General features: G+C 55.0%; 1 protein-coding gene across 1 annotated transcript in view; it reads right to left on the bottom strand.

The window, feature by feature from the left end:
• The window catches only part of ASAP1 (ArfGAP with SH3 domain, ankyrin repeat and PH domain 1), a 114,052-nt gene that overhangs the window by 5,994 nt on the left and 82,753 nt on the right, over window positions 1-25,305 (bottom strand). The window contains exons 16-26 of the mRNA XM_045286994.1: window positions 24,854-24,987; window positions 22,877-22,968; window positions 20,718-20,904; window positions 20,088-20,173; window positions 18,508-18,623; window positions 18,317-18,384; window positions 17,277-17,384; window positions 15,814-16,042; window positions 7,327-7,365; window positions 5,974-6,144; window positions 678-747 (exon numbers count right to left, since the gene is read on the bottom strand). Coding sequence (XP_045142929.1) covers window positions 678-747; window positions 5,974-6,144; window positions 7,327-7,365; window positions 15,814-16,042; window positions 17,277-17,384; window positions 18,317-18,384; window positions 18,508-18,623; window positions 20,088-20,173; window positions 20,718-20,904; window positions 22,877-22,968; window positions 24,854-24,987 — 1,300 coding nt within the window. The remainder of the gene's footprint in view (window positions 1-677; window positions 748-5,973; window positions 6,145-7,326; window positions 7,366-15,813; window positions 16,043-17,276; window positions 17,385-18,316; window positions 18,385-18,507; window positions 18,624-20,087; window positions 20,174-20,717; window positions 20,905-22,876; window positions 22,969-24,853; window positions 24,988-25,305) is intronic.

The raw sequence follows: 25,305 nt of genomic DNA, 5'->3' as shown, positions 1-25,305 counted from the left end.
TGGACGAGTAGTGATTGGAGAAGGCTTTGCTTCTGGTACCAGGTGGAGGTGTGCGGCAGTTCCCGAGTCAGCCTCGTGTTAGACCCACGTGAGCACCGTGGCTACTCCTGCCAAGGGGCTCGGCCGAAGCTGGCTTCAGAATCCCTCACACAGAGCCTGGTGAGCCTGGGTGTCTTGCTGCCAACCCAGGGCCTCGGCTGGGGCAGCCCACATGTGTGTGTGCATGCTTGCGTGTGCGTACACGAATGTGTGGGGGCCGGGGGCAGGCATTTCCCAGTGGCTCTTGCTGTCAAGCAGCTTGACTGCGTGATGAGCCCTCCCCCTACATGCTGGACACTGCCTCTCCTCTGATGGAGCCCCAAGGCAAGGGTGAGGGGAGACAGAGGACAGAAAAGGCTGGGCCTGTGGGCGGGGAAAGGAAGGAGTGTGGGCAGACTGAAGGGTCAACTTTGTCGTTTACGACTGTGCGACCCATGCACATGCACCCATGCAAAGGCCACAGTAGATGCCACGACCACAGGGGAGTGCCAGCGAGACCGCTAGTCACTACTCAGTAACAGGACCCAGGCACACAGTGCCTTGTCAGGGCCTGGCACCAGCTATCAGACCACCCCTTGCAGCGCACTGGTATCCATTGTGACTCAGCCCACAAGGGACCGGGGGCACAGGAGGCTCACCTGGACTGCTGAGATAGTCCCTCAAACTTGTTTGCCATTTTGGTGGAAGATGATGGTCCCACATCGTTCCCTACAAGGCAAATTAAACGCAGTGATTAGCATCTCCAAATAGGGAAGGTGCCGGGGGGTGTGGGTGCGGGTCTGACAAAGGGCAGGGCGAACTCTGGTTTCAGAGAGGCATCTAAGGACCAACCCCGCCATCAATCCATCATCAAAACCCCGCACAGCACACCTCTCTCTGGGGCTCTGACCACGTGCTCACTGCTATGGAGTGACTTGTCAGACAAGGTAGGTGGGCAGCGGGCTCCTGGAGCTGGGATGCCCAGATGCCAGGCCCCCAACGCTGTCCCAATGACTCAGGATCTGCTTCTTAGCATTGGGGCAGACGAGTAAAGTTTCAAGTCCACTCAGAGTTTCCCATGCCAGGAACCTTCCTCTAGAAGAAACATACCGCTCATGATGAGACTTTGTCTGTGTGTGTATATATGCACGCACTTACGCATGCGCACACATACTACTTAGCAGGGTGTTAGCACGCACGCATATGTACACATACTACTTAGCAGGGTGTTAACATAGGCATCCTAGCCTCTGGTCATGTGACCAGGAGAGAGAAGTCTTTGCATAAGAACACCGTGTTTGGTGATGCAGAGTCAGTGAAAAAGAGGAAGGCCCTTGGCGAGATAGAGGGATACAGTGGCTTCAACAATGGGCTCAAATCTAACAATGCTTATGCTGACGGGACAGGACCGGGCAGGGCTCCCTCGGCGCCTACCAGGTCACTGTCACTTTGAGTTTGAACTCACTTGATGGTACCTATCAATGACAGTGTGGGTCATCTCAGCTACTTAGCCACCACTTGTTCACTCTAACATGAATGTCTATTCTGCATCTACTGGGGGTGCTGTGTGAACCGCCCTCACTGTTCCCACCTAGTTTCCTCCCCCACTCCCCGCTGAAGATGAAACCGCTGCCTACTCTAAGAGGTGTCCTCCTCAGAGGGAAACGGAGCACATCCACAGGGAAGATGGCCCTGAGAAGGCAGAGGAAGAAGCTGCAGAGACGGTCCTAGAGACCCAGCAAGACTGAAGGCTGCCAACAACCTCTGGCAGCTAGGGAGAGACATGCCAGGATCTCCTAAAGCCTTTGAGGGCACGTGGCCCCTCACCAGGACAGTGGGCTGTGCCTACAGATCGGCGAGAATATATCTTTGTTGCTTTTAAGCCACTCAGGGCCCACGTGGCATTCCCTGAAACCTGCAGGGCACAGCTGCCCCTCAGAATCCTGCCCAGAAGCAAGACTGTAAGTGACTGTCACATGATAGATCTGCCTGGGAGCTTTCCCTTGGGTCCTTGCTATCCCACCCTCTCTGTGGTCCCCTGGAGTCATGAGCTCAGGCTTTGCTCTTCATTACCCACCACCCCACCCTAAGAGCCCAACATACCCACGCCCTGAGGAAGACACTCCGATAGCTAGCCTATTCTGATGAGTTGGGTCAAAGAGTGTCCTTTAAACCCGGGGGCTTCAGAGGTTCGTGGGAAACAGATAAGAGGCCAAGGAACCACTGACCAGGGAAGCGAACAGCCTTGCTTTCAGACAGAGTGCATTAGAAAGCAGCTCATGCAGATGTAATTAGGTTTAAATTCCACATCTTATCGTTTGTTCTCCCTTTGACCCACTTTAAGTTTGCTCTAGTTTTTATTATTTTCTGCTTTCTTTTCAATTGAGATTTTTTTTTTTGGGGGGGGGTTGTTCTTGATATGAAATCCAGGATAGGTACATCTATAGAGGCAGTAACCAGGCTAATAATTTCTTAGGGTTATGGCAGGGGAGGTTGGGAGAAATGGGAACTAATGATGAGTACAAGAAAGAGGACAATGTTGTGTAACTGACTGAAGTGATGCTGGGGCATCTCTTTTGATATGTTCAACCACTGACTGACATGTGAATTACAAGTCAATAAAACTGTTAAAACGATTAAAAAGAAGAGGTCAAGGAACTTGCCCAAGGTCAAGTAGCTGGTAAGGTCACAGTTGGGCCAGAAGTGGAGGGGTCACTTCACCCCTTCACATCCCCCACCTGCTCAAAGCAGGGCACAGGGCGCCCACCTCTGCCCTGGACTGAACTTTCTACAACTCTAGGAACACTGATGCCGAGAGGCAAACAGCCAGATGGAGTCACCAGGGCCAAGGAGTGCAAGTTCAGTTTTGCTTAATTGTAGTGAGCTGTCCCTTCTAGCCACTGACACATTGGACAGAGTCTGGAGCAGTATCTGATCAACATCGGGACTGGCCAAGCTCCCCCGACAGCAGCATTTCTCCCCAGCCCCACACTCATTGCCCATCTGGCTCTCAGACTTCACATTTTCACACTAAACTGAGCTCTAACTCAAACCAAACCCCTGCCACCGAGTCCAGTCCAACGCCCAGTGGCTATCCTTGTGGAAGCAGCCTGCCTCATCCTTCTCCTGTAGGGAATATGGTGGATTCAAGCCAACCTTGCAGTTGACAGCTGAGTGCTTAACTACTGCACCACCAGGGTTCCTTGGAATGAGCCTTAACGGAAAGTCAAAGGAATAAAAAAAAGTCAAAGGAACTTCTGGGGTTGGGGTTAAACCACTGCACCTGCCAATGCCCCTTCGTGCTAGAAAGCAAGTCAGTCTTGACCGAGTCACACAGTAGACTGAACACGAGGCCTAGAGGTCACCAAAGCCTGCTGCTAGATGTGCCAAGGCTGTGGTCCCCTGCCCAAAGTCTTGGTTTGACATTGGAAGATTAAGCACTGGCCTGCTAACTATAAGGTCGACGGTTCAAAGCCCACTAGCTCCTCTGCAGAGAACCACCCCGCCTGTTCCTGTGGAGACATACAGCCTCAGAAACCCTACACAGCGTCACTATGAGTGACAGTGACTTGAGGGCAATGGGGTTCCTCCAGCCACTTGAGACACCTCTTTTCTGCCACAACCCTTGTGTGTCTGTATGGCCGCCTGTCCCCTCCCACTCCGGGGGGAGCCCCTTGTGGTTCTTTTCAGACCACCTCCAAAATTTCTTCCCGGCGGGGGCCTGATCAGCGTGCATTGACCTCCAGCTCTGCCTGGACCAGCATCTGGGATGCGGTTGGGACGAAGCTTCAGGTCCTTCATCGCTGGGCGTGGAGGGTGGGGGCTAGTAGAGAGGCTCTGGGTGCCCAGAAGACGGTGACGGTCACTCTCAGCTCTGAGAGGGTGGCAGACACGGCAAGGTTGGGAGCTCCTTAGAGGCAGAGACATTGCCTACTCACTTTTGAAACCCATTTCTGCACCTGACGTCAGGCCTCGAGCTGATACTTGCAGGCCAGGAGCAGCTGCAGAGCCGACGTGTGTGTGTGTGTGTGTGTGTGTGTGTGTGTGTGTGTTTCTCTCTCTCCTGAGCTCTGTAACCATGTCCGAACCACCTTCAGTCCCAGAGACAGAGGTAAGGCCACCAGTGATTTCCAAAAGGTCACTGGGCTGGACCTGGATGAGAACATGGGCCAGAGTGGGTGGTTTCTCACCACCCCTCTCAGGACACATGCCAGGGCAGCCAGGGTGCCCTCAGTGCTAACTGCGAGTCTCAAGGGTTTGAACAGCCCATCCCTCGGCAGCTGGGGGAGAGGCAGCTGTTAGTCAGACCCGGGCACCACCCGCAGCAGTGGCCTGCCCTTCTCTCACGTGGCTCCCCTTCCTCACCTGTCCCCAGTGCCTTAGAGGCTTTACTTTGAATTGTTTTAAAATGTGCCTTGGTCTGTTATGAGGCAGATTATAAGTAACATCCCCCAAAGCGAGGTTGACTGAATGCCGTTTCAACATCCAGAAGTCCCCATGCAAAGCCAGCAGGGGACCCGGCGGTCCTGAGATGAGGGCAGATTTGTCACAGTGACAGGACTGCAGCAGGGCAAGGCCGGGCTCTCGGGGCACATGGACACCGTGGTTCTGGTGGGAGAAGTGCACAGCATCCCCCCTAGTCTGACTCAGGGTGTCCCGGGGGAGTGGGCGCAGGGAGGAGTGGTTGATGGGTTGGCTCAGGTGTCTCCTGCATGCAGGTGTGGTCAGGTGTGAGGCTCTCCGAGGTGTTCGCAGTGCCCAGAGCTTGAGCTTGTGACTCTACCTTTCTGAATCCCTGGGTCCTCCTTAAAGTCGAAGATGCACGGTGCCCCAAACACCTCACACTCAGCGAGAAGCCACAGATGCCAGAGCTCAGCCACCTGGTCTCCTGACGGCGAAGCCGCTTCTGGGATTTGAGCCACCACTCTGCTGCCCCCTTACGCAGCCTCGGAGAACCTAACTTTCAAGTTGATGGCCACCCCACCACCTTGAAAACAATGTTGATGGCAGCCAGTGTCTGTGTGAGCACCCTGAGGCCTGGCCCCGAGCATAGAGTGTGGCCTCGTTCCAGCCCTCGGAGGACAATGTGGCCGCCTGTCACCAGCCCCAGTTTATAGCTGGACAATCAGAGAATACTTGCTGAATGCTACAGAGCTACCCAGGGGCAGAGAGGGGGTTATGATCCAGGCAGCTGGGCCCCTGGAAGTTCCTTGCTCTACAACAGAGAAATGGCACGTGGCCGTGTGGAGTCCACTGCACAGGGAAGGGCACAGAGAACCACTGAGACCAGCCTCACACCAGGGGCAGAGTCCTCAGAAGGAAGATGAGTGGAGGGCACACAGGCCGGGCATCCGGCATACCTCACGCTGACAGCCATGTGTTCCTGGGTGGACAGTGAGACCTGGAATACCAGACGCTGTCCCTCCCTGATCCTGGCAGGCTTGGGGGCGGGGAGAACACTGGACAGAGGGGGTCCAGGTGCACCACCACCCGTCTCTGTGACAGGGTCAGCAGGAGACAGGGAGGGCATCCAGCAGTGGTGAGAGCCCAGGAATGGGGAGGGCATTAGGGGACCGAGGCGGTTGAGTGCCCCGGTGTAAGCAGCCTGAAGCGGCTGGAGGAGCGGGCTCTGTGGTACACGGCGGGTAACCGCCCCGGGTGCTGCGGGGGAGCATGATCTCCCATCCTCCCGACACCGTGGAGCAATACCCACCACAGCGAGCTGCTGCCTTACAGGATGGTCTCTGACATGCTTAGCACGGTGCCTGGTGCATGGGAGCATCCAGCCCTCAGAAAGAGTTTTGATGGTCCTAAATATCTTTCTAAAAAACCCTTGGCCTGCTAAGGCGGGCACATCCTCCTCCTCTGCCTCTGCGCCTCGCCTGCCCACTGCCCCGTGGAGCCCATGCCCTGCCTGGCCCCAGGCAGCGTGGCCCTGGCTTCAGGATAACTTACCCCAAGGAACTGCGCCTTTGTTTGGGGGCCCGTGAGGTAGTGGGCTGGGAGGGTCAGACAGGGTTCTCTTGTGTCCGGGTGGTGGGGGAGGAGGCCTCTTCTTGGACAGGGTGGAGCTGCCACTAGAGGTCTGGGAGCTTAGAGGGAGTGTTGAAGGTGGGCCGGTTGGACCTAGAAAGGAATCGATGGGGCAGGAAGGTTAATCCCGGTCTGGCAGACCCGGCACAGCTAGAAGGCAATGATGCCCACGCAGAGGGTGGCGCCAGGAAGCCAAAAGGGCCGGGCACGGCAGGTCCCAGCCACCCAGAAACTTATTCGTTCGGGCTTTAGCACTGCTTGTTTAGAAAACGAAACAAAACACCACAGCAAACCAGTTTACGACAAAGGAAAGGACAGCATGTGCCAGTCAACACAGGGTTAACGGGTGCCAGTCGTCCGTCATCTGGGGACACTGGGGAAATAACCATACACCTTAAAGCAAGGACTGACTGGGGTCCCCACAACCTTCTGTGGGGGAGGAAGGCAGGCGGCATGCCAGCCACATCACAGTGGAGCGCGGAGGCGGGCCATGCAGAAGGGCCGTCTCTCACTAAACAATGGTGTCCTTTAAATTTTAAAGTAAAGGGATTTTGGAAGTTGGGGAAAAAAAGAACTTTTGTCAATGATAAATGGTTGCATGTGAACATTACCTAGGAAAGAGAGAAAGCAAAGGCTTTTCCCGCCCACTAATTCTGCGTTGTTCTAGGAATCACTAACACCTATTCAATTTGGGCAGGTTCCCAAACGTACTTGGCCTGCTGTCTCAGAAAAAGAAAAAAGGACCCTGCGCCTGCCCCGTGACTGAGAACTTTAGTACTGTCGCCGTAACCCAGGATAGCGTGCAAGCAGCCTCCCCGCTACTTCCGCCTCCGTCATCTCAGCTCCCTCACCCCTTTCCAGGGGATAGTGCCACCCACTTTGGGAAAATGTTATATGCAACTTAAACACTGATTTCTTAAGACTAAAAAAATTTGCTTTTTCCTGAGGTAATAACAGGAGAGAAGAAAATGAAAATCCTGCCAGAAGAAGGTGGCAATTTTGAACTTGGGGGAAAACGAAAAAGGGAATTTGTTTTTCATGTTGGGCAACTGGAGCAGGACAAGGGATGCGAGTTTTTTTTACCCGAGGTGGCCCTGAGTGGGCTGGGCCAACCACTCTGTGGTGGCCACTGCCAAGCATCTCTCTCTAAAATGCCATCGGCCTGTGGCTGACAGTCTCTCTGCCCACAGGAAAGAGAAGGGACTGGGGGCGAGGGGCACGAAACAAACGCCGAGAACACCGCACGACAAGCGTTCACCATGGGAGAGGGAGTACCTGTTGGTCCCGAAAGGCTCCAAAAGAGCTTTCTACATTCTGTGTAAAAGAAAAGTTCAATTACCGCCAGCCTCCACGACTGACGACAGTCTTCACCATGCCCCATGGCCCATTCTAGTAAGATCAACAAACATCATCACTGCTTTGCCCCAATACTCCTTCCTCGGAGATGGTCTGGGTTTTCCGAGTTGAGCCGACTCACGTCAGTAGAGGGTTACAAGGCCACCGTCTTACAGCGAGATACCTGACGGAAGCCTTGTCGGCACCCCAAACCAATGCCCGCCCTGTCACGGAGGCCGCCTGACAGGAACGTCTCCCAGTGTGTTCCCCAGGCCTGGTCCTCTGGATCTGCCTACCAGGCCTATGGGCATGGGGTAGGTGATCAGGGCTTGCTATGACACAGATCACTCAGGGGCACTGGGCAGCAGGTCTCCTGCAGCGTGAGGTGGCACCCATCACCTGGCGACGCTGCTCCCGAGAGCCAGCATAGCATTTCCTGTGCCTGGCATGCGAGAACAAGCACAACAAGTGCTCAGTATTAGGAAGTGCAAGTTTCCTCTGGCAAATCAATGGATAATAGACAAAGGGGAGAGTCTCTCGAAGCTTCATCTTGATCGCCACCTAGGGGCTTTTCTGAGGCAGTACCTCTGAACGCTCATTCAATCGCCTTCCAAGTGCAGCCTGGAGACAAACACAGAAAAGGCAAAATGCTAATGGAAAGACGGCTATGAGCGTGCATGCATGTGTGCGGGTCCAACCGTAAGTAAGATAATCGGCCCCAGGGGTGATGACATGGCTGCTCTGTCATCATTCTCCAAGCAAAATCCAGCCTCCAGGCGCCACTGACAAATTGAAGGGGTGTGTGCTCCACAGGCCAATGACATGTGCCTTCCTGCCGTCACCTCCCAGGTGACAGCCTCCTAGGGGTTCACTGCCTGCAAGCCTGCTGGAGGGCAGGTGCGACTGGGCCAGGCTTTTCTCTGGTTGGTGCAGTGTGGGCATCTATTGAATAACCCCCACACTCATAGGTTTTGGTGGCTGGCAATTCAAGGAGAAAGGGTGTGGCTCTCTTAGAGCAAAACCTAGTGGTCACGGGGGGTGGGGGTGGGGTCGGAGGCGGGGGCAGTGGAACAGCCAACACGATGATGTAACTCCACGTTCAGAAAACAGATGCACAAAAGTAGGCTGTTTGGGAACAGAAGCAACAGAACGGAGGTGCTGCCGAAGCAAGCCCACGAGTTTCCACAGCACTAGGTTAAGAAGGCTGAGGAGGCCTGGACTGGACCCCAGGACAGACGGCAGACTTGAGTGTTTTGGGCTTCCAGAGTGTAGAAGGCTTCCGAAAAGAGCCCCCAGGTCTCTGACCCTGCCAGGGATGCTCAGTGCAAGAGGAATCCGAGTGCTGTCTGGCCAGCGTGCAGGGAGGGACAGGGAGGCAGAGGCAGCACAGGAGGTGACCTGGGGCAGCTCATTCTCTCCTGTTAACTCAGCCAAGGGCCTGCGGAGGGAAGGAGAGCTCGCCTCAAACCTCCTGGGCACCTCTCTTGTGGACACTCCACCTGTCACACAAGCTTCTATTTCTTTTCTTTAAAACTCGGCCCAGGCTCCCACAGCTGCTGTAAGTAACTCTGCGGCCTGGGTAAAGTAAAAGGCCTCTGAGTCTTCCCGAGGTGATGTTGTGAGAGCCTCAGCTGCACTCATGCAGAGAGCACGTCTTTGTGGGGTCCCCTCTCCCACCCCTAAAGCAGTGCTGGTCCAACTGACCTGCATGCCTACAGGGGTAGAGGGAGCCACAGGCTATTTTTGGTAAAAAACAAAACCAAAAAACACAAAAAGGGAATATTCTTTATTTGGGAAGGGATTTACAAAACTCTTACAAATAGTTCCTTGGCTAGTGTGTGCTATAGATTATTGGCTCTTTATAAGCAGCTTTAAATCATGTTGAGAGTTATAGGAATTCCAAGGCAGGCGAACTGTGAGGAGCGACATCTCTTCCCCTATGTACTTGTGCATGCATCTGCTAAGCTCGGGGGGTTCTGGGGTTAGCGTGGCTGCTAGTCACAAAGGCAGTGGCTTGAACACCCATGGAAGCTCCGAGGGACAAAGTCCTGGTGTAAAGCGGGGGTCCAGGAAGCCGTATGGGGCAGTGTCTGACTCTCACATGGGTGTTGCTAGGGACTGAAGTAGACATGAGGGCACCCAATAATCATCTTCTCCTGGGGTGCACACTCATTCTTGTATTTGCCATAGTTACACTGAGGGGCTGGTGTGGTGGTTACACGTTGGGCTGCAATCAGCATGGTCAGCAGTTCAAAACCACCAGCAGGTCTGTAGGAGAAAAGACTGGGCTTTCTACTCCTATAGTTAGTTAGTTTCAGGAGCCCACAGGGGGTGCGGGGGCCACTATGAGTCAGCACTACCTCAAGGCAGAGAGGGCGTGAGTACAGTCACTTCTGGGAGTGGGGGTGGGGGCCCTACAAGCTGCTCTGATGACATGGTGGCCCTGTCATTTCCGAGGCACCCACGAGCCTCTCTGCCTGCCAGGTACTAAGCTGGGCACTCTGGATGAGGCTGATGTGGGGGCACTTCCTGCCCCTGTGGCTCCCCCTCCCTTCTCGGGTTCCCTCAGGGTCTCCTCCACCTTCTGCTCTCCTGCCCCCACTTCCTGCCCTGCCCTTTGCCCTGCCACCTCCAGGGCTCTTGTCCCTCAATTCCCAGGGCCTCTTGGCCACCCCATGTGGACATTCTGCTGGTGTCTTCAACTCTGGGGGCCCCACCTGAACCTGCTCCAGCACAAAGGGCCACAGAGTGCCTGTGATGGAAAATTACCTCGCAGAGGAGCCCCCAGAGGGCGCCAGAGCCCAGGAAGCCTACCTCCTGTCGGCAGGCTGGGTCTCTGGGCACCGTGTATACCCGGCAGCCCAGAGCCCTGCACACCCTTCAGGGGCACTCAGGGAGCAATACTCCATCACTAGTCACTCTGGAAGCACCTCGAGCTCAGACCCCAGAGCTGGTGGGAAGTCTCAGCAGACAGGACCTGCTCATGGAGCTCAGGAAAAGGCCCCTTTCTGGAAAACCACTCACCCATATTGAAGTAGAAACATTTCTAAAGGCCCATTCATAGACTCACAGCCCCATGCTTCCCAGCCTCCTCTCCCATTCTTGGACTCCAGAATGGGAGTCCCAGCTTCCTGTGCATGGCAGCGAGAACCCTTACAGCATCAGCACTGCCATCCCGTTTTCCGAGTAAAGACTCCCTGGAGAGCACAGGTGAGGGGGGAGGGAGGTGGCCAAAGGCACACTCACTCTTTCTGTGGACGGCACCAGGTGTCCCCGTGCAAAGAACCAGACAGAACTTGCCTCTCCCTCTGCACTCTCATCTGTTGAGGAGCAGCGCAAATGGAAACTTGCCTCTAATCCATTTTCTCCGCCGGAGGGAACTGCTCCTACCCCAACAAGGCTACTGGCCCTGGCCATTTTCCTCCCTTACTCAGACATCTGCTCTCTCTTCCTTCCCACAGGGTGAGGCACGCCCGCGCTCCCAGGGCCGGGGAGTGAAGGCATTCACGGTTCCATAACAGACCCCTTTCTCGTCAGTGTCAGGTTTCCAGGAGAGCAGGGATCCCAGGGCTCAAATATCCCACTAACCCCCAAACAAAGTACCGGACCTAAAAGACAGTTTAAAACTATTGTTGAAGTGTTGGGAAGACCTGCCTTTAAATTATTATTTACATATGTGAAGATGCCACAAGTGAGGGGCAGGGAACGAACTCACAGCCACCCAGCTCTGACCAACACCACAGGAAGGCCCACCTTCTCCTGACAGTTTTCATAACACAGAACTTGAGAGTAGCGCGTTTAAATCATTTACTTTAAAAATGTAGTTAAAGAGAGGTCTGGATATAGACATAAAGCAGGCCCTACGTGTGGAGGAGGAGCCCTCGTGGCGTCGTGGTTATCGACTTGAACTGCTAACCACAAGGTCCGTAGTTTGAAGCCACCAAGCTGATCCTTGGGAAAAAGATGGGGCTTTCTACTCCTGTAAAGAGCGACCGTCTTGGAAACCCTCAGGGACAGTTCTACCGTGTCCTGCAGGGTCGCTATGAGATGGCACTGACTCGACTCAATCACAGTGAGTTTGTTTTTTTTTAATATGTGGAGGAAGAAGCTCAGGTGTACTGGTCTGCCAGGGCCCCAGTGGGCCCATTCTCCACAGGAAACTGGTCTTCAATCTCCTCCAAGGGCACAGACAAGGGCAAGCCCCAGGATTCAGCATGCTGGCCTTTGATCGAAGTTCTACTGGTTCCCTTCATGGCCCTGACCCCGGCGTCAGAGACCTAGTCACCATGACCTCAGGTCAGTGGTCACCAAGGTGGCCAGTGCAAAGTAACTCCTGTGGAAGGATTTACACACTGCCCCTCCAATAAAGGAAAAAACAGTACCCAACATGAGTCAAAGAAGCCAGCCAACGGAATGCTTTACGGCTGCATTCCCATGAGATGAAAAGAAAGCTGTCTGGTCATTAATCTAAGAACTACGCTGTGGACAGGGGAAAACGTTGGTGGGAAGATTGGAATGTTTCCATGACCTTCTGGAGGCCTCCGTCTAAATGTTCTGTCACAGGCCAAGGATGTTGCCTCCTTCCACACCACTCTCACCTCCTCTAACGACCGCCACAGGTCTCATGGGACAGTGGGAAAGGTGAGGTGGGAGTGTGCCCACACTGTGTCTGGCCGTTAAGGGCTGAGGACATCTTGCCAAAGAACCTCCAGCAGGTCAGCTAGCACACGCAGAACGTCTGTGTGCTGCCCACGCCTGGGCGGCTGGTTTAGTTTCCGGACTGACCTCCTCCCTCCGGCTCTGCTGTCAGCTGTGTCCAGGGACTGGGCTGCGCACCTTTCTGCCAGGGCTGCAGAGACAGCTCTTTCTTCCTTGGGCCAGGCACAAGAGGGGAGACGCCGGGGCCCTCTTTAGTCTGAGAGAGACCTCTCCTCATGTGCTCCAGCAGCAACCCTACGGGCTCCTTCCAGCACATTCCACCACCCTCTTACCGATGAGAGAGCAAGCTCCCTTCTGGGTGCTGAGAATACTGATGGGCCTGAATGCACGCAGGAGGCTGACCACACTACTCACACTGACCGAGTCACCTGAGAGGCAGCACTTCCTGTTCTCTCAACAGGGACCCAGCAAGCGGACACAGCGCCTCATTTCCCTGGGAGCCTGGGGTAAATGTTAAGCGGAGATAAGAACAGGATCAAGACTGGTCGTTACAGGGGCAGGCACCACACTCTCCTTGGTGGGGCAATGGGAAGGGGAGAAGGCAAAGTCCCAGAGGCCCCGGGGGTTCTCAGCGACCCAGGAGGTCGCTGTCGGATGTGCCCCCTCAGAGTCTCAGGTGCTGGCCTCTGACCGAGATGAGGGCGCTCAGTCTCATCCCCATGCTCCCCTCCGCCTAGCTGCCCTCCGGGAGGCTCAGCAGGCTGGGCTGCTTTGTGCTGATGACACGCCATTACGAGCCCAAGTCTGCTGTGGGAAGTCCGTGTGACAGAAGGCAGCTAGGGAACACGGGCGAACACGAGGCATCGCTGTGGCACCTACTGGGGAACACACAGCACCTTCAGTGGTCATAGGGACCCCTGAGCCAGCAGATGGAGGTGAAGTGCAGCCAGCGTGTCACGCTCACATTTCTTGAGTGTGTGTGCACACGCCCACCGAGGGAGGCTCATAGCCTCCCGGAGTCTGACTGCCCCTCTCACGAAGCACGCCATTTCCTGGGGTGGGGGTGCCTGCCACGTGCCGGGACCCATTGCTCAGAGACCCTGCGAGTGAGGCTGGTTTGGGTGCTGTCCCTCTGGCCCTACACCAGGAGGGCTGTTTCTGAAATCCCAGGAGCTGGGTGGCACTGGGTCTCCTCTGTGAGCTCTGCTGCGGGGCTGGGCTGGGCGATGCGTTTCACTTCACTTCCATGCCAACCGCACGAACAGGCAACTCTGCCACCACTGCCACAACATGCTGTGAAGGCAGAGCGCCCTCTTCCTTTCCGTGGCTGTACACTACTGAAACACAGCTGAGTTACACGAACACGTGAGCCCAGCACAGCAAGCAGCCTCTGTGTGATGAGCTTCCTCTGGGCTACAGAAAACCTGTTCCACGCCAGCGCTTTAGCTTCAAGGTTAAAAATAAAGCACACTGGGCAACTCTGGGGAAAGGTCGACGCTGCGAACTGTGAGGGAGCTCTTCTAGAGTTTCCATGTCTGGAGCCTCCCACGTGTCCGAGGGAGGTGCAGGACGTTGAGGCCTGGATCAGCAGGCTCGTGCTTCCCTGAGTCATGAACCGCAGCGCTGGGCCAGCACACCCTTCAATCTCCCGAGGCTCCCGCAGCTTCCAGAAAGGCTTTCTGTGCTGGCTTCGGAAGCATTCTACGGCCTTGCTTTGTACCCTCACATCGCAGCCTGACCAGCTTGGTCCTGAGAGCCTGTTTCCACCTCAGCATCTGGACTCCTACTGGCCCCCGGGGTGGTCATGGCTTCTGGGGCGATGACCTCAGTGGCATGTGCCTGGAGAATGGGCCACCCAGGGCCACCAAGACATCATTGTTTCCATGCACCTGGTCACCAGCTCAACAAGAACGGAGTGGGGAGGGGTGCCCAGCAGAGGCGAATTCTCCTTTCATGGAGATACCTGCCGGTCCGCAGCATCTCCCGAGAACACCCTCATGCCAGCACGTCTGTTCTCCCATTCAGCCAGAGGCTGCCTCTCATGTCACAAGAAGGGGGCTCTTCCCGGCTCCCCACAGCCACATCACCTCCGCCCCTAAAGCCCTGCCTCGGATGGTCAGAAGGACACAGGGATTCATCTGGACGTTGGTGTTGGGCGCTCCCGGGGAGCAGGCTAGGGGGTGGGCCTCATTGTCTGTCCTTAACTGACCAAGGCTGCCAACGCCAGCTCTCGGAGCGCCATCCTGGCATCTGGGTCACTCAGTAATCTGGCCTTTGTCTCTGGGCTTTTGGAGAGAGTTCGGTTCAAACTCAGGAGGAACATGCTTGGCACGGGTCCAACAGCCTGTTTTAAGGGTTCCTGTGCGCCTTTGAAATGAAATCACCAAGGGGGTTTTGGGGGGTGACCAGCAGACTCCATCCAGCTGCTCAATGACCTGGAGACGCTCCACAGGTACAGGTCTTGCTTGTCTCCGCTGGAAACAACAATTACAGAATCTTGCAGCATGGCATCAATTGTTTTCTTTGGTCTGGGGAGTCCCTTAGTCTCTTGTGGGAGCAGAGGTCCCCCCTCCATCGGGTGCCCCATCCCCAGCAAGGGAAGTGGCAGTTCAGCCCTCCTTTCCGCAGAGCTGCCCATCAGGTGGCCATGGCCCTGCTCCACCTGCAGAAGGGGGGCAGTCCAACTTGGGGTACCTCACTGGCTCCCCTGGCCCACTACAGTTAGGCTACTGGCATATCCGGGAGGGTGATGGTTGCTACCTAAGCCTTTCACTGCCCTGGAGCCTACCATCTCTGAGGCCGTCTGGGGCCTCCCAGAGAACACTGTTTCTATTTATAACCCAGTCTCAATGGAGAAGCAGCTCTGAAAAAACAGTTTTGAATAAAGCTCACATTCCCAGAGAATAAGCCCAGTGTGAGTCCACTCGGCTTGGAGCCCTGCATCCCACTCACGGGAGGGGCCGCACTCTGAGCGACAGCCTGGGCCCTCTTGGCCTCCCCCGCCGAGAGGACCTTCTCTGGGGTGTTGCAGGGCCTCGGCTGCCCTGCACGGTGGTGACAGGCTGACTCCCTGGGCAGGGCCTGCACTGTGGACGGGGCTCCTCCTTAGGAGGGTGCAGATGCCTACCGGGGGGTTCTGGGTAAGCACTTTCCTGAGGGGTGCTCACAGGAGGGGTGTAGGCGGGCTCTGGTCATGAGGCACCAAGCGAGAACACCGGGTGGCCAAGAACTGTGGCAGATCACACAACCCTACCCCGTGCCCCACTGTGCACCACGCCTGTGACCCGTGTGCCTTCCCCGTGACACGACCAGTGCTTGGTTGGGGCCCCTCACAAAGCACGTGCTTCCTGGCCGTGACAGTGTCACCGCTGTCTGTGCAGGTGGCACCCAGAGCCCAAGAAGGTAACCCTTCTACGGCCAAGGACCCCACCACCCTCACGGCACAGCAGAGGCTGGCTCTGGGGCTGAGCCCACCTGGGTCAAATTGTGACAGCCACGCACCAACTACATGACCTGGGGGAGGGCAGTCTACCTCATTTCCTCATCTGTAAGATGGGCACAGAGCCCCCATCCATCTCACACTCCTGCTGGGAGGCTGACCCACTCAAGTTGTGGCTCAAGGGCCGAGTGCTCAGCACAGTGCCTGCCAGGCCCCTGCCCCAAGCTGCCACGACATCACATAAGCTCTGCCACTCAGAGGTGGCTTGCCACGCTTACCCTGAAGCCGAGTAGGCGCCAGCTTTGAGGATGGAGTTGCCAAGCGCGTACCTTTGCCTGCGTTTCTCGGAGGCAGTGGAGGTGCCTCTGAGGTTGGCGACGTGGGTGAGTCCGTGCTTGTGGAGGCGAAGATCTGGTTGGTGAAGGCGCCGTAGGAGAGCCGCTGCTTGTCCCTTGGCGTGCCGAAGCCCGGCAGGGACAGCTTGTCCTGCGGGGAGATGCTCGACGAGTGGCAGAAGCTCTGGGGCCGCGGGGAGCGCTCCTTCTTGATGGGGCTCGGCTGGTGGGAAACAGCATGAACTCAGCCAGGGTCACAGCTCAGGGGGTGGGGGCCTCGGCGGTGGGCTGGTCATCGGGGTCAGCCATGGCCCCGAGGAGGGCTGCAGGCCAGGGGTACACTGGGGGACACTAGGCAGGGCTCAGCAGCAGCATTCACAAAGGCATGGCCTCACACAGGCCTCACATGTGAGAGACACCGTCCCACTTGGGGAGTCCAAGTGACATTCCTGCTCACCCTACAGTGTCCAAGCTTAGTCCCAACTCCATTTCACTCAGCCCCCGCCCTGAAAGTAAACCCATCCTCTCGCAGCTTCCCAGGCAGACCACCCACCACATCCGTACACTGGGACCTCTGATGAAGAGTCTCAGGTCCATGGCACCCCATCCACCCGCCCTCGTCTCCTCTCTCAGCCTGCAGGTGGGGAACTCGGCAGTGACCCACAAACCCACTCCTTGTTCAGGTACTTACCCCCAACCTTGGGAACATCCTCCCTCCCAGCCCCTCTCCACCCGACAGCCAGAGCTGGTAGGAAATGGGGCTCTCTCCCCCAACAATAAACCTCTACTGGCTGGTCCTGCACATGGGCTAGAGGGTGCATATTCTGTGGTAGCCCCCGTCTCTCTCTCAACCCGCATTTCCCCAAATGTCTCCACATTGGGCTTCTAACCCTCAGCTGACTACCCAGCCCACACAGGAACTCCTCCCTTCAGTACATGTGCCAACGCTTCCACGTCTTTGCCTGGCCTGCCTACCCAGCCGCCGAGACCCATCTAGAAAGGCACTTCCCTCACAGATCTCCAGGCCTGCCTTGGACAAGGCGGCTGCTCTGTCCTCTGGACCCCCCCCAGACAGCCGCCAGAGTATAACACTGGGCGGCTGCTGGCTGTGGGAGCCTCCAGTCGGTCTGACTCACAGCGACAGAACAATACTGGGCCACAACATATCACCTCTATGTCATGGCCCTGAGGCATGTCTTTGAGAGGGACCATTGCTCATACTCTGCCTGGCACAGCAGGAGTGCCCCACCACACCCGAGGAGGGCACCACGCCCTTCAGGGCTGCAGGGCCACCTCAGGGAGCTGGACAGAACCGGGCAGATCCCGAGAGCCTGCCTCCCAGTTCACATCGTGAGCGACAGCTGTATTTATATCTGAGGGTGGGCCGTGCTCCGCAGGGACCCAAAGCTGAGCAGGGAGGTCCTGGGAGGTCCCAGGCCGTGGGGACGAGCACCCACCTTGTCGTCCAGGTCATCGTCGCTCTCGTCCATCTCCTCCTGGCGCAGGTTCCACTCGTACTCCACGTGGACGTGGGGGTTGAACTTCCCGCACTTGGCCTGGGAGAGCTGACGGACAACAGGGGTGCCTGGTTTTTCATTCTGACCTTCAACCGCCCCAGCCTGATGTGGACACCGCGAGAGCCCATTGTTCTCGGTGTCAAAGTCACCACACCAACTGCACAGTTGGTAGGCTGGCAAGACAGGCTTTGCGAGGAAGGGCACAGTCACAGGCAGAACTTACTTCGGCAACGTGACTTCCCACTGAAAAGCGGTCTTAACATTAACAAAACCACTCCTACAAGGCCAAGGCCTGGCTGGAAGACAAAGGCAGAGCCAGCGACGTGAAAGAGGTAGACCCGAGACTCGGCTCAGCACAGAGGTGGCCAGCTCACTCAGCGGAAACCCAGGCTGCAGTCACACTCCCCCTCACCCCTTCCTTCGGCCATGAGCAGCTCAAGTCCCAGAGGCAGAAGCAAGAACCACCAGCGACACAAGTTGCCACTGAGTGGATTACAACTCCCCATGACTTCTGTGGTGTGCTTATGGTAGGGCCCTTTCAGAAGCAAGATTGCCAGGCCTTACTTCTGAGGTACCTCTGAGTGGGTGCAGACAGCCAACCTTTCAGTTCAGAGCCACAGACTTACACACCATATGCAAGGCCTACTCGGGTCAAAGGGAGTGGTGTGTGCGGAGTGTGGAGGAGCAGTGGGGTGAACCCTCCGAGCCCATGACCCTCAGCTCTATGGTGTATGGAACCGGGCTCCCAGAGAATTCTTTGCAAGACCTCAGCCCATAAGCCTGTCAAGAAGTCTTTAGCTTCGGGGCCAACCCTGTCCCCCACAGGCAGGTGCACAACATACTGATCAGTCTCCAAACACTGTCCTAGCACTTGTCCAAATGTTTTGGCCAGTGTTTAAAAAACAGAACAATTCCCCAAAAGAGTTTGGTTCTTTGAGCTCCAAGCACAGGGCCCCCGGCCCCACCCCCATGCCTCTCACCAGGTCTTCACACTGCGTGGCCTTCAGCCTCTTGGCTATGTCCAAGGCAGTTTCTCCAGCCTGGTTGACTGAAACGGGAAAGGGGGAGACTGCATTAAGCTGATGATCTGGGGGAGGAACAAGCAGCTCACAACCACCTGCTGGCCCAGGAGGCCTGGGTTTTCATGGCTGCCTGGTGGGCCTGTCCTTACCTGCGTCCACGGTGGGCTTGCTCCTAAGCAGCAGCTTCAGGCACTCAGGCTTCCCGTACAGGCTGCAGTAATGCAGGACGCTGTTGCCCAGGGCCGTTTGCTTGTCCAGGTTCCCACTGGAAAGGCACCACACAAACCCAGAGTCAATCACGAGACCACTTAGGGCCACAGAGGTAGGGACTACTTATTGCTGTACTGCTCAATAAATACAACGGAAAAACGGCCAACTGCAACTATGATGTTCCTGACATTACAACTAAATTCACAGACCACATAATGTGATGAAGTCCAACGCACAGTGATGTTCCAGGGCACCGGAGAACTGCCCTGTGGGGTGTCCAGTCTAGTGTTTAAACGTGCGCCTTCCTTCAACAGGTGTCGTCGTCATGTACTGAGTGCCTTCTCACCACTCGAGGTCAGCGAGGTCAGCCAATAGCTGACCTACAGGGACTGACTTATGTCCCGCAGGGTCCGGTCTTCTAGCTCTCCCACGCAGTAGCGCCTGGCTGAGTAGTGTCACTGCATACACTGCTCTGTTCAGGCCGTTTCTACCTTTGGCTGCGGTAAGTAGTGCTGCAGTGATCCTGGGGGTGCCAAGACTCTGTTTGTCCAGTCTTTGGGGTAAAAACCCAGAGGGAAAATTGCTGGCCAGATGGTAGTTCCTAGTCTTGTGTTTTGACACCCGCGTACTGCCACGTGTTCTGTTAAGAGTTTTACCTGGTCCTTCCTCCATCCGGTCATGCGAGAATTAAGGATTTTATCACGCTGGCTTTCTGTTGAAATGGCAACCTTTTTTACGCTTGCCGCTGCCTTACCAGCTCAGCAATGTTGCTTACACTTCAAACTGAGTACCCACCACCACCTGAATTACCACCACAGCTGGTAGGGATTTTGGATAAATCTTTACTTTCTTCAATGTCTTAAAAAGTGGAAAAATATCATTCTCTTTCAATTTCAGTATTACATACAATTGCTGAAGCCTCTACATACATCGTCCTCCAGTAAGTGTAGCAGTGGCTTACATTAATACACTAACGGGCCGCGAGAAGTTCGTGTTAGAATGGAATGAGAAAATATGAAGAATGTCCACACACGTAAAGATCCCTCGCGTGTCTTCATGGCCTCAAGTTCTGAGCATCTTTTGCTGTCTGCCACCTTGGCTCCTATTAGGAACTCTGTCTCGAACTTGGCATGGCTGTTGGGCAGGGCACACCTACTGCTGATCCACTGGGGAATTCTGGACAAGCAAACTCATGGATCTCTGTGACTTGTATTACTCAAGCATCTCTTCAACCTGTCCGAGAGCAGCAGGTTTCTGAACACTGACCACAGTCTACAATTATCCAGAGGCTGCCTTACCTTTAGTAAATAAAGCTTTATTGGAATACTGCCATGATCATACTGTCTATGGATAACACTGCTGTCCATGGGCAAGAAACTGTCAAGCCTGAAACATTGACTATCTGATTCTTCACCAAGAAAGCTGGTCTGTGCCTGGCCAGGCCCACTGGTAGCCCTTGTACAGGTCCACTTACAGGGCACATTCAGCAGCGCACCCCACAGAGAAGACAGACTCCTACCAGTTTTGTACGAGGAAGTCCACCAGGTGCAGAGAGGTGTGGTCTGCAGTCCGCACTGCCAGGTGAAGAGCCGTTTCCCCTAACTCCTGAAGAGGAGAGGGTAAGTGTACAAAGGTGGGCTGATGCCCGAAGCAGCTTTGTTTACAAAACAAACAACAAATCCCACCACTACCTGGTTGGTTCCTACTCACAGTGACCCCATTCCCAATCTACTGCCATTGGGTGTTTGGACTCAGGGACCCTGAGGTACAGGGCTCTGACACCAGACGTCCTCCCTTTCCTCCTGCACAGAAGTTGGTGGGTTTGAACTGTGGTTAGTATTACCCTGAACAGTGCCCCAGGGTTCTACAGTGACCCTACCAACAGAGCTGAAGGGCTCCAGAGAGTTTCCAAGGCTGTGATCTTTACAGAAGCAGACTGCCTCATATTTCTCCCGAGGAGCAGCGGGTGGGTTTGAACCACCAACCTTTCGGAAAGCAGCCAAACACTTTGACCATTGCATTACATCGGTACGGTACCCCAAAACCATGACTAGCTGTGCACCTCTCCTCCCCTGCCGCGTGGTGCTAGCAGTCTGGAGCCACCCTGAACCATCCCCGCATGCCTCTTCTCTGACGCAGGTGGCCTCACCTGCCCCGGGTCCAGCAGCGGCTCCATGAGCTCCACCCCTTCTGCATAGACTTGAATCAGTGCCAGCAAGTCCCGGGCCTTGACGGCCTCCAGCAGCTGGCTCAGCTTCGCCGAAGAGGAGGAGCAGGTCTTCCTGGAGAACCGGTGGTCGACATACTTGGCAGTGATGTATTCTTTCCGAGCGGTCCTACAACCCAAGCGGACAGGGGTGAGTGATGGGGCCTGCTTTCCAAGAGCTAAGAAAAGTTTACATTGCTTTTGGACCAACATTCTCTCTGATAAAGGAGTTACTTTAGTTAACTGAGACACCCCGTGTCAGCATTCAAACAAAGTAGGTGTGAGCCGGTGTTCCTGTGGAAGCTGTCTGCACTCAGCGTCGTCGGCACAGAGGCGTGCACCTACTACTGGGCTGTACACTCAGCCTTCTTCACCATCTTGAGCCGCAGCAGGAGAAACACTTCAAATGCAGACACACGTAAAGATGTGGAGAAAGGAATGCATTTAAAGGGCGAAGAAAGAACTCTGCAAGGCCATGTGAGAGCCATCTGGAAAGAGCTCTGTCATTGACGCAGCTCCGTCTTACAGAAAAGGAGCTGTAGACTAAGGGGCCATCCTCCAAACAGGAGGCACAGAGGGCTGAGTGGCTGTCTGTCGGGAGCAGGAGAACGCCGGGGGTGGGAAGAATCACCCCTGGTCCATCCACTTTTCAAGTGGCTGTCTGGTGGGACTGAGCTCATGTCCCAGCTACAGGGGCAAGAATGTGACCTGAGGGGCCTAATGGGGATCCCTGCCATCTCTGGGAGAGGCTCGGAGGACAGCAGAGACAGGCGTCAGGGAGAGGGGATGCTGATGACACTGCCCAACATCGGGAATCCAGCTGGCCTGAATTTGCCCATTTCCCACAAATGTAAGCCAGTGAGTAGAGCACACCGGCCGGACTCAGGTCCTGCTCCTCCAGCGTGCCGCATGAGCCTCGGCCGACCATGGGACACCACGTGACCCGCACAAATTGAGTTCTCTCCGTGCCTCGGTTTCCGCATCCATACAACTCCAGCTGCCTTGTGTACTACCGTCCACCTTCTAGAGAAGAGTCGAGGAGTGGGTGGTGCATTTGCCGAGAGCTTCCTCCTCTCATGATGGAGAAAGGTCGGACCAGGACCAACAGCAAGCTGCAGGAAGGTCAGCCCAGACATGCGTCTCCACACACCCATTGGGCAATGCTTCTGGGCCAGTGTCTGCTTCACTGCCTCCCTCCCTTCTCCTTTCCAGAGCAGCTTCTGATCAAGCAGGAATTCATTTCTTTCTTTCTGTTCACCTGAAGCTTCTGACGTTTTAGAAAACGGAAGTCAGAGGAACGTTCTTGACTTGGCTCCGGACCCAATGGGCTCCACACAGAGTGGACAGAGCAGGCGCTTTCCTGAGTTCCTCTGTGGCTTCCTGAGCGGCTCCTGGCCGGCTCGGGTTCACACAAATCCGGGCTTTGGAGTCGTCACCAGCCAGATCTATTTGGTCTCGAGTTCACACAGCAAGTACTCAGAGCGCAAGTACAAGGGGGAGGGTTTATCAGCAGTGGCATGCCAGCTGGATGTCTGAGTTTGGATGCCAGAGGGAGGGCCGTAGTCTCTGTCTGTGGTCTGCACTTCCGCTGTTATGCCGGGGGGGGGATCACCTCAAATCAGAACACAGGAGACTTAATAGTCGCCACACCTGGTTAGCATCCCGCTGCATGGCCATACCTCCGGCTAAGTGCCAGATGCCTCAGATGGACCCTAGCTGGGTCTCTCGTCCTCTGACGTGCAAGAAGGGCAGGCCATGACTGTGCCCCCTACACAGAGACTGTGAAGATGTGCGTTTCCGCAGGTTTTTGTTGAGCAGGCAGCCACCCTTTGGACTTTCACCAGGCTGCCGAGTCCCCATGTGGCTCCTACTTATCACGACACCCCACTGTTGGGAAGCCATTGTCCTCATAAAGCTCTCGCCGCCAGAGGAGGGCTCAGCAGCACCTCCCTAAGGGCAGGTGAGGATGGGAATCTGGGAGCAGACTTTGCCCAGATCATGAGGCATTTGCTAGGGGAACAGAGACCACAAAGAACTGTTTCTGAGAGGGCAGGGGAGCAAGGACAGACGAGGAGGGCACGCAGCATACGGAAAGCACTTACATATCACTTGAAGGCGTGGGTTTTGATGAGGGGCTGGGTAAGTTGGCTTCCATAATATCATTAAAACTATTGTTTCCTACATTCTTGGCCAGCTGTAACAGAAACAAAACATGTGATGGCAAACTCTTTACAATGAGTGTAAATGTCTCGAGTGACTTCCCAGTATTTTCCCTAACTTGATTCAGATTACAAACCGTCCAGCTGGTGAGCATGTTTACTGAGCACTGACTGTGAGGTACCAGGCATGGCACTAAGTGCTGGAAAACCATGTCTTCCTAGAGGAGCACCCGAGGCTGGCAAAGACCAAGACCACCCACCAACAAGAACACCACCCATTCAGTGCAGCGTGAGCAAACGCTAAGACTGAGTAGAAAATGTCCCCCTCCCCACTCTCTCTGAGGTCAGAGAGAGCAGGCCCCAGTGGTGTTAAAGGGTTCAAGAACAGCAACGGCGTTTCCCACCACCTCATGTCGGACTGAGTCCTGGTGGTCGGAAAGAGTGCGGATTCCTTCACGTCTAGGCTACAAATGAAGCTGCTGCTGCAGCAGCTAATGGAGAAGGCCCAGCATGCACCGTGCTTCTGAGATCAGACAACCCTCTCAAAAAATGCCTGAAGGGAGACGGGTCACTCAGAGCATCTTGGGATCAATGTCCATGTTTGAGACATGTACATTCAGCCAGGTCTTGGGGTTCAGTGCACAAGGGTTCCGGATTTGAACTCTCCCCTTTTCTAATTGCAAAACTGGGTCTCACTGGTACCAGTGACACCATTTGTGGAGTGACACACAGAGACGGAGTGTGCTTCAGGTAACGGGTGGAGCCTTCCCTCTAGGGTCCTAAGGAGTGAGTGAGGGCCCGAGACCCAGTGAGCTCATATCCTGCTCCTTCAGTCAAGGGGTCCACGTGCCTCCTGGGGGCTCTGATGACAGAGGCTGCTGGCGAGGTAGGCACCTGCTCTAACCTATTAGCACTCTTCTCCAGACAGGGAGTGGTCACCTAGGCCTCCAGAGGATGTGAGGCCAGCCTCACTCAGTCTGGTCCAAGGAACCCTATCTCCTTTCCATGAAGTTCAACCTGGGCATAAAGGCTCACAGCGAACCAGGTCCAATTGGGTAAGACAGGCTGTGACACAGGCATTATGGGGAACAACAGGGGGCTTCCCTGCTTTTGTTTGGAGTACTGAGGGTAACAATTTAACGTGGCCCTAACTTGGCTCTGAATCTGGGTAAACATTACGATACCAAGAACCAGAACTGCATAAAAGGTTTCCCTATATTACCCAAAGATGTGATGGGTTAAAGAGGAACCGGCCTTAGGATGTAATCCCTGGGTGGTCAGCTACTAGGCAGAATGCTGCAGGGTCACATGTATCCACAGCCACCTTGGCAGAAAAAGGCCTGGAAAATCAAGCTGCAAGAAAATCGATCCCTGAAAATCCTGTGACGCACACGTCCTCCAGGAGACTCATGGGGCTGCCAGGGCTCCGAATGCACACGACGGCAACAGGTTACTGGTTGGTTACGACAGCAGCCACCAGAGCACGCCTAATTCACGTGCACTTTCATCGACTTGGGAGCAGTAAGCCACAACTGAGGGCAACTCTGCAGCCAGGAGTTCTAATAATCTGAGCCTGCAAGTAAATGAGTCCCTAGCCTACTTTTCACAGCGATGCCTGTGAAGCACATGAAAGCCACTTTCTAAAGGAAAAGGCAGCTCACCCAGCTCACCTGAGTCCCAATGTTTGACTCGCAAATTACAGAACTCCATGCCTCGTCACTTCTTCCAGTGAGACACAGAAAATCAACATTACATGTCACAAAAGATCGTTTACATGTCTATGTACATTAACAAAATTCAGACACTAGGAAATCTTTGTCTTCAGCAGAAACAAACAAACAATAAAGGTAGCAAGTACATTCATGAAAAGAAACATGTTTCTCTCCCCTCAATGTATCCGCCCCCACCCAGATTACTTACCAAGAGTTCAGAAGTTCCTAATTTGTCTAGTTCCAAAGACTGAATGCGAGAGATATGAACCCCCATTTCCCTATGGATGCCGGAACATTCTATACAGGTCAAAATGCCCAAGTTGGTTGAAAGCCAGGTAGGTTCTGTGGAGAGAATTTTGAGGACAATAAAGTAAGCACAGTGTTTAGTTCTAATGTGCCAACTGTGGGAGATGCTAATGGAACAGCAGTACAACCGTTGTTAGAAATTATGAGGTAACATTGAGAGGCCCGAAGGGCCGGTCTCAATCCCAACTACGTGGCCCCCTGCCCCAGCAGAAGAATTTACTTCAGGGGACAGCACTGAAGTTATAGCTCGGGGAGAGGGACATGTCTGATCAGAGCACACGGGAGCAAACGAAGAGGGAAGGAAAGAGACACATCCTGGCCCTGGCCCACCAAACCAATGCACAGAAAGGACCA

Source organism: Echinops telfairi, unplaced genomic scaffold (genome assembly GCF_000313985.2).
Source record: "Echinops telfairi isolate 266 unplaced genomic scaffold, ASM31398v2 ScPeMD7_1;HRSCAF=3_0, whole genome shotgun sequence".
Lineage (NCBI taxonomy): Eukaryota > Metazoa > Chordata > Mammalia > Afrosoricida > Tenrecidae > Echinops > Echinops telfairi.
Note: the sequence above shows the minus strand (reverse complement) of the source record. Positions and strands in the feature narration are given on the sequence as shown.